At 39.2% G+C, this 9,113-nt stretch overlaps 1 protein-coding gene across 1 annotated transcript in view; it reads right to left on the bottom strand.

Annotated features, from left to right (window-relative positions):
* Positions 1–217: 217 nt before the first annotated feature.
* LOC140937928 (probable E3 ubiquitin-protein ligase HERC1) overlaps positions 218–9,113 on the bottom strand; it is a 138,468-nt gene continuing 129,572 nt past the window's right edge. The window contains exons 57-68 of the mRNA XM_073387490.1: positions 8,940–9,113; positions 7,590–7,745; positions 6,311–6,536; positions 5,533–6,008; positions 5,027–5,196; positions 4,566–4,734; positions 4,164–4,240; positions 2,950–3,124; positions 2,360–2,440; positions 1,611–1,897; positions 1,247–1,418; positions 218–932 (exon numbers count right to left, since the gene is read on the bottom strand). The exon at positions 8,940–9,113 is cut by the window's right edge and continues 8 nt beyond it. Coding sequence (XP_073243591.1) covers positions 741–932; positions 1,247–1,418; positions 1,611–1,897; positions 2,360–2,440; positions 2,950–3,124; positions 4,164–4,240; positions 4,566–4,734; positions 5,027–5,196; positions 5,533–6,008; positions 6,311–6,536; positions 7,590–7,745; positions 8,940–9,113 — 2,355 coding nt within the window. The 3' untranslated portion in view covers positions 218–740. The remainder of the gene's footprint in view (positions 933–1,246; positions 1,419–1,610; positions 1,898–2,359; positions 2,441–2,949; positions 3,125–4,163; positions 4,241–4,565; positions 4,735–5,026; positions 5,197–5,532; positions 6,009–6,310; positions 6,537–7,589; positions 7,746–8,939) is intronic.

The following is a 9,113-nucleotide window of genomic DNA, read 5'->3' as shown; positions in this document are numbered from 1 at the left end:
ATGTGCATGACTGTGCATTAGGATCAAGGTGAAAATGCTGAGTTACGACAGAGAAGGTCAGATCATCAGCCACCACACTCCAAAACAGAAATTCAAGGAGGACGTGACTGGGTTGTCACACAGCAAACAGGAAAAATGTCTGGTTAAACCTTTTTGAAGTATGAAGCAAAGGGGAATAGGTAAACCCTTGATTGCTCAAGTTTGACTAAACAAAATGTGAGCGTAATAAACACATTTTATTAAATATCATACAAAAATATTGGCCAATATCGTTTAAAATAATTTTAAACACCCTAATTTTGCTTTACACCTTATTTATAAGCGAAATTAAAAGTTAAGAAGAAGGAAAATCAAACAAAGGGGATAAATTGATACACTGATAAACGGTGACTGAAAAATATCTTTCTCATCCAAAAATCATTCTAAAAATTCGCCAGTGTATCTTAAAGGCGTTACTGTAGGCTAGGCTTATTTTACGCAGAATCTTACGTCAGTACGTTCCTTTTCAACTATAACTGTGCAAAGTTCCCTTCCACTTGTTCTCATTATGACATAGCTTCCAGTTTCAGACACGGCTGCGTTTTTTTTTTCTGGAACCAAAACGACTCTATCAAAAGCGGTGCTTTTGCTTTGTGCCTTGATATCGGCAGCGTTCGACAAGACGACACGGTACAGGGATGAAAATCGTGTACTCGCACTTAAATATGATGTAACTAATGTCAGTCACTTCTCATTACACTCTAAACGTATTGATCCTCATCCGCTCCATCCTCCTCTCCGGCATTTCTGATAAGCATGTAGTTATCAAGGTCAATTGACCGACAGTTATTAATAGCGTATCTAAGTCGTTCTGCCAGTTTGTCAGGGTTAGAATAGTTCGGCAGTCGGAGTTGGAAAAAACATGTTTGTGCAGTGGGAAGACTGTTTGCCTCCTGTAAAAAAAAAAAAATGATTAGTTGTTTTAAGTGATTTTATCTTAAACCTTCCTATCTGTTTCTGGAATGAGGGGCTTGACCTGCTGATGGTTATAAATTCTCAGCCGAGATTACATGACCATCAAATGATAGCTGAAGACCGAGAAATGTTCAAATTCAACCGTTCTGAGTAAGTAAATTTGTTTCACAGGCTATACAGCCTGTTATGCTATCCGCAAAGCACGTTCCCGCAAAGCACTTCCGATATTTTCGAATAACAAGGGCCAGATGAATAACCACCGGAAGGAAACAGGGGTGTATGTCTGACTTACTCTATCAACTTTAACTATCTGGAACCGTTGAGATATGTCCGAGACAGTTGTTGGAAGTCTGGAGCGACCGGAAACAAATCTCATGAATAATATACGCTCCTCATTGGAGAACGACTCTAGGGTGGACCATAACCACGTAATCAGGGGATCTGTTGGCTCCACTTCACGATACCTAGAAAATGACAAAATAACAATAGAAGAATAGGAGTTAAAAGAGAGAAAATAACATAATGATAGGATATACAGTTGTTGAAGCGAGAAAATGGAGTAGGGTATACGGTAACTATAAAGAAGACCAAAAGGATATTTGACTTCCTAGAGACACTTTTTTCACCAACTCAGTCAAGAGCAGCAAATCTCTCACCTGGCGACTTTCTTCAGCATATCAATGCTGACTTGTTTAGATCCACAAACCATCTCCTCCAGTTTCTCTGCGGTCAAAAGTGACAGAAGAGGAACTGGCACTATCCAGCCCATTCCCTCACGGACTGCAGCCGCCTGACGATCTGCCTCATGTAAGCGATAGTGAAGAGCACGCTCCACATATTCTGCGCGGTTATTGAAGGTAAGATGAATATTATGACCACTGGGAAGGATTGGTACAAAGCGACCATCGGCACTTTGTGTTTCATATGACTCAATTGGTATTACCTAAAATTTAAAAAGAACGCCGGAAATCACTTGCGATTAATTGGCTAAATACTACTAGGTACAACTAATTCCAAGGCGAAGTGACAAGAAACCCAACAAAACAAATAAACAAACAAAAAGAACGTTTTTTTTTACCAATTTGTGGAAGCTATTTTACCAATAAACAACTGTAAAACTGTAAAACCAAAGCAGTGTTGACATTACATTAAAACGTGGAAAATGAACCCACAAAGCGGAACATACGGCCAGCCTAATACATTAATAAAAGCTTCCGGTGCAACGAATTTAGGGATCGTTTGGGTAACAAAAAATATGAAGGTAAATAACATTCACAGGCAACCGATTGACCGGTCCGCGCTACAAATATTTTCCACCTGTAACTTAAATTTAAATTGCCCAAGAGCTAATTATGTAGAAATGATACGAATGAACGGGCGTCTAAATATATTGTGGGCATTTTACCTCTGAAAAAGTCTGTTCATCTACACCACTCTCGTGAATGTCACGGATTCCACGCAAACTCTGCATGTAAAGCAAGTCAACCTGAGACAAAATGAACAAAAATGTGAAAGGCAAGCCAGATCGCGTTAAAGTCAAAAAAAAGTTTCGACAATGTTTAGCAATTTAAGTCGTTTTTATCTAATTATTTTATAAAAAGATTAAACACAAACAGCTGTGATAAACATGGTAAACCAACGCATTTTTATAATAAACTGGCCGTTTGGTATGTTATTATGCTAAGCGGCATACTTTCTTTAAAATATAACCATTACAGAGTTTGAAAACAGTTTATTTATTTCAAAACAGTGGTCTGAAACTGAGATTTAGAAAGAAACAACCGGAACAGAAATTTAACAGAACTGACCGTCTGCCATAAGAGAACCTACAGCTAACAAGAGGTTTATTCTATTTCCTTATTTTTTCGAGAACTCAGATTGTTTTGGTACTAGATTGACTTATGTCTTCCGTGCCAGTTGCCGGCCGTTGCTCTGGTTCATGCATCATTCTTCTATGAAGCAACCTTAATTGAAATAGGTGTATACTTATTTTACCTCCTCGATGTCTTCAGGCACAAGAGGCATAGCAGTGAGTTGCTTCCAAACCAGTGGAGCCAGGTGAAGATCAAGTGGTTTCCTGGTTCGTATGGCTACACCCATCAGTATACCAAGGAATGTAAACATCTCCATATCACAGTCTCGCACCGTGCACGCGGGATTCAAAAGAAACCTGTCGAACACGTTAAAAAACACAGTTACTAATCTCATTTCAGGCATGACAGGCACTCCCTGGAAGAGCAAGAGAAAGATGACAATTCAAGGACAAAAAGCCAGAAAAATAGATGAAATGAATAAATCTAAAATAATTTCACTCCAAAACAATTGTTGCAGACGAAACCAACGCAAATGTGCTAAATTTAGGGTAGAAATTATGAACAGTAAGCACAAGTTAAAGGAAAACTTGGTCACGTGGTACAAATTCACGTTTGCCGTAAACGTCTAAATCTGTCTTCTGGGACCCGTTTCTGAAAGGCCGATTAGCGCAAATCCAGGATTAAAATTTGGTTCCACTTTCTGTATTTACCTTCCTATGTATAGCTAAGAGTAACATTTTGTATTATCAATTCTTTTTTTCGAAGTAAAGGCACAACAGTATTTTGTAAGCTCGAGTTCAGTGTACATGTTCTTAGACAAGAAAACCTTGCTTAAAATTTGGCTTAATCCTGGGTTAAACTTAACCGTATTTCAAAGAACCGTGCCCTGGTAACTGATATTATTTTTCAGTGAAAAGAGATACAGCTTCATTTATATGATCAGCGTGAATTAACCATTCGAGGCCGTCTCAAACCACGTTTAAGAAGACTGAACACAACCATTTTAAGAGCCACAATTTTAACAGTTTCTCACTTACTACCACGAGCTGTCATTTTACAAAAGTTGAACCTCTCTACAACGGCCACCTTGCGGATAGAAAAAAGTGACCAGTGTAGAGAGGTAGCCGTAAGTAGAGATTCGACTGTACCTAATATCCTTTTTATCGATAGTATTTTTAAGGTTAGTTGTTTAGTAAGGGAAAGTTAGTTTCTACCATTTATAGTGTGGCTCAAAAATGTCTGTATTGATCCCTAGGAGACTTTATTGAAACACCTTGAAAATCTGTGGTCTTTTTAAGTGAGTAAGTGCAAACAGATCTTTGTATATCTTCGACGAGAACTGATAGAAGTGTCTAGGCCTTAGAAGAAATATCATACGTACAACAAAACACTCACCTGTCCCTATTATAGCCAACTTCAGTAACACTGTTTGGAGTGGGAATAAGGAGATTTACAGCACCAGATTGAAGCTCCTACCGACAGCACATTTATTCAATCAGTAATTACTAGGATCCGATAGGCGGGCATCCCTACTCGTGATTGTAACACAAAATAACAAAACGCACAACATACAATCGTTATGAGGTATTTAGTGGAATCTCGATTTTTCTAACAACCTTGGAAAAAGCAAATTGTTATCGGCCGGGTGTTTGACTGATGAAGGGAAGTCGAAAAACCTCGGGTTCGAGAAATCGAGATTCTACTGTAAGCAAAAAAATTCACAAGGTTGAAAAGAAACTTCTCGGGTGTTTAATTATCTGTATCACTTTGAGCAGCTGTTGTGTTAATGTGAATTACCTGGCACATCTCGGTGATGGTATCATCAAACACTCCACCAGCATCATCAGCTCCTTCACCAAGCAGTTTGACCTTCCAAGCACGGGCAGGGAGACACAAATCTGACGGCTTCAACTTCACCACTTGGCGAGCAACCTGCATCAGTATTGGCTGCGGCACTTTCTTACCTCTAAACAACAACATAAAACGTGAAACCAGATTTACTTAAACGATAGACAGTTGAATGCTGCGCACGCTTTCCTTAAAACGGAAGGTTTAAAGTTATATTAAAATCCCAGTAACAAGAAGACTTTGTGTTGCGGGAGAAAATTAGTTCTGCGTACCAAAAACGTGTACCGTAGTGCCAAATCATTAGGTTCATAAACGACCAAGTTCTGTCGTAACTGTAATATAGGGAAAGAAGGATTTGTTGTATTTCAAGTATATGTATCCATTCCTAATCTTTGGCCGCGGACACTGACCTGACATTAAGACGGGTTACTGTGACCTGTGGTCCATAATTCTTCCCTTGTATCATCGTTCGTCCAAGGGCCCTGACAATCGGTAGGTTCGACACGCGATTTCCAATTAACGGCCTAAGATGACCACGAACAAAACCAGTTGTACCTTGATTGAATGGATGGGACTCAGTCTAAAACGAGAAAGTTGTTTGGCTGTAATTAAGCTGGCAAAAGCGAATATTGCAATGATCTATGTTAAAAAAAGCAAAAATAAATGAGTAAAATATTTCTATCGTAAAAATAGTCTTCTTCGCAGCCTTTTTTGGCATGTCACGCATCGCTCCTCTTCTTTTGACGGCTGAGAAGGAGACTCACCTAAAAGCGTATTAAAAGTTTGTTTTTCCATTTCCCTTTGTCCAAGCGAGGATTACGAGAAAGGCATTTGCAAATTGCCGAAAAACACCCTAAACAAACACTGTTTTACTCCAAGAAAAAAATATGTTCATAAAGTTTGTAAACATTCCTACCTCATCAGTTTTTAAGTTCATTAATCGCCAAGACGATGAAATCAAATCTGAAAATTGATAAAGCACTCGTAGCCTGGCCCTAACAGCTTCAGTGTCCACGCCTTTGATTGCAGGGTACTGGACAGGGATCGCAGCGGGGTGGCCCAGCAGGAGAGGTAGGGGCGTGCCTGGTGTTCTGACACAAGTGATTGGAGCAGTCCATGCTGCACTATGGTTGCGACCTGCAGAAATCTGCCGGATATTTTTGCCACGTAATTCTGGTAGAACAACTGGCTGACGCTGTGTGGTGTTGTTTCCAAGCCCCAGCTGACCCTCAGCATTGTTACCCCAGCCCCAGACTTCTCCTGAACTTGTTAATACAAGCACATGCTCGGCACCAACTGCCACGTCCTCAACAAAGCTTGACGCCAGAGCTGGGACTTGAAGAGGTTTGTTCTGACCCCGAAGTCGACCTTCAGGTTGTCCAGTTAAACGCTCTGGAGGTGGAAGATAACAGTTTGCTGTAATACCCATTGAAGTAAGTAAATAGTTAATTGAATAAGAGTTACCACCTTTTTATTAGATAAATCAGAAATTTAACATGGGTAGCTTGATACCCTGTTGTGAATAAGCAAATATAATACTCCCACCCTTTGTCTCCAGGAAGCAAACCCCAAACGTCGTTTTCCTAAGTTCCAACTATATTCGCTGCCAACCAAGCTTACTTAAGGTGCAGGTCAGTGCGAAACACAGACATAAGCGATTTATAAATTCGCAAAACGATGCAAAAGTATTTCACCTTGTCCAAAAGTAAAAAGTCGACCGTCTCTTGTTAAAACCACAGAGAACTGAGTTCCACAGCACACTTTCTTTACACTAACACCTGTAAATGTATCAATGGGTCTTGGCGAAGGCTTAGCAGTGGTGCTTTCCAGTCCCAGCTTACCATAATCACCATCACCAAAAGCCCAAACAGTTTTACCGTCTACAGACAGGGCCAGAGTGTGGTTCAGACCACATGCAACCTGCAGTTAAAGTGATTAAGAGTCAGTTACGGTGTAAAGTATGAGATGCACTTCAATGAATATGATGGTGAATGCCATTGCAAAAAAGGACTTCGGTTAAACAATTAATTTTAAATGACATTCAAAAGTAAATAAATCAAAAAGGCCACATTCACTTCTTTGAATAGGCCATTTTACAGTTATGGATGGAAGCGAGGCTGACGGTGACCTTGTTTTGGTACAAACCTTCCTGCTTTATTATGTAAATCAAGTTATTCTTATGCTAACTAGTATTTTTCAGGGACAATTTCCATCACAAAGCAAAGGAGGTTTCTATCAAAACAAGGTCACCGTCAGCCTCACATTCACTCGAAGGCTAGGGTACTAAGTCCACAACTGTAAAATGGTCTATTTTTTTTTAACAGTTTTTATTGAAGTAAAGCAAAGTTTTACCACGTTATTTAAGAATAATCACTGCTTAAATAAATTACACAATTACACTTAAATAAACACTAACCTAAGAGGAAAAGGAAAAGGATAACAATAAAAACGTAAAAAAAATTACAACAACAACAACACCAAAGTTGAAAGTCTATATATAACTAGATACGAAACTTCTTTTATCTTCTACATATGGGACGAATAAAACATGTTTGCGATCTGATTTTTTGCAGTTACTTATTTAGAAAAGGAACTTTATAAAAGGTAGGCCCACGGTGTATCGCAGTGGTCAATACAGTAATTTGACTGACACGTAGTCAATTACTAGTTGGTAAATACGGCTTTTGGAGCAGTTTTGTTTTATGCTGCAGATGATACGTATACCAAAAGGCGTAATACAAAGGGGATTAAGAAACAACTTGACAAGTGAACCATAGTTTTTGGAAAAAGAAAACCGCTGTTTTCGGTTTACTTGAATTAGTGTTTCCTCTTACTGAGTTAGGTACACCCTTTGTTGACCTGCGAGAAGGAGTTCTGCAGAAAAAGGAAAGAAGAACCGCCTGGTCGCAGGCTTGTTTACCCAACACAGTTTTCTTTCTTTTTCTATAATGTTACCCACATGCCACATTGTACCTGAGCTACTTTTTTCTTATCCAGTGCCATGACCCTCTCTGGAAGTTTCTTGTTGGATGTATTCCCGTGTCCTAAACGACCATAATCTCCATTTCCAAAGGTAAACAATTTACCATCAGATGTTACTACGGCAGAGTGTTTAAAACCACAAGCAAGCTAAAATGAAAAGCATATACCACCTGAATTCAACCAACATAAACCAAACTGATTATGACTTTATGCACATGTATATCTACCTGGAGTTATGAAAACCGGGTTAGCAAACATTTTGTAACTTTTCTCAACTTCCCCTGTCTAATAGCTTGACATATGTTTACTGTGTTGCTTGCTTATGTCGTTTTTTTCGCTTGTTTTGTGGTTAGGGATCTGTGTAGAAGTGGATGTAGACAGAATTACTATCTTACCCCCACCCCCCTCCCGACTTTTTCCCTTACCCACAATTCTTTCTTTAACACAAGTGACAGTTATTTGAAATCAGCCCGCGCCTAAAGCTGGTTTTGGTGCCGGTTAGCAGTTTAGTTTTATATATTGGTCACCTTGAGAAACGTTTCCCGAAGAGCTCTAATGGCTTTGCACCATAGGCCGGTTTTTGCAGATAAGAAGGTGATAATATGTGCACTATGTTTCATTCAGTTCGTTGTCTATTCCATGCGGAATCCTGTTGTTTATCGGACCGCGAAAAAAGTAGTGTTTTGCTGACTATTTAAGTCGTTATGTAAGCCTTAACCAGGCACTCTTTCGCTGCAGTTCACTCTCAACTTAAAAATTTCTAGACTGAAATGACACCTGTTTGAAACTTCGCGAAGTCAGTTTACTGAATAAATGTTCTAAAATTTGCGTCATTTTAAATTTGGACTCCTTGGAATTCTTCTAGGGACCATTAACTTACTGCCCGGCGTGAGATAAAGGCTTTCAATCGGCCTTTGAATGAGTTTTTTTGTTGTTTTAAATTACCAAGTAGTAGAATGAGTTGATATTTTTGCTAACCCGGTTGTCAAAAATCCAGGTATATATGTTTGAAATCTTATAGACATCTCCATAAAAAAAAAAAAAACATCTTCTTTTATTTTTCAGCAAACAATACGATGTTTCAGTAATACCTAGAGGATCACAAAAAGTAGCCTAACCCTATCCCTAACCCTTTTACCGAAAGTGAATACCCCCGCCACCAGGCCAGGAAAAGTACCTTTTACGCATTTGAAGCATTCAGTAAACGTACGATTCGTAATAACCCCATTTTGAAGCGTCAGCTTGGAGTAGTTACTACGTGCATAATCTAACTAATTTACCTGATATGGACGATTTGGAGTTTTCGCTATTGTAATATAAACTGATGGATCGCCTACTCACAAATGAGACTTCCTCTCCTCTGAGTGCTTCAATTTGTCTTGGTCTTCTTTGTCTATCACTGTTGCCATGACCTAATTTGCCATAATCTCCATCTCCCCAACTAAACACTTCCCCACTTTCCGTTAAAGCCAGGGAATGACCATCAGATCCACATGAGGTGGCAAGCTGGATAAC

The sequence above is a fragment of the Porites lutea genome, chromosome 5 (genome assembly GCF_958299795.1).
Source record: "Porites lutea chromosome 5, jaPorLute2.1, whole genome shotgun sequence".
Lineage (NCBI taxonomy): Eukaryota > Metazoa > Cnidaria > Anthozoa > Scleractinia > Poritidae > Porites > Porites lutea.
The sequence above is the reverse complement of the archived record's forward strand: the minus strand, read 5'-3'. Positions and strand labels throughout refer to the sequence as shown.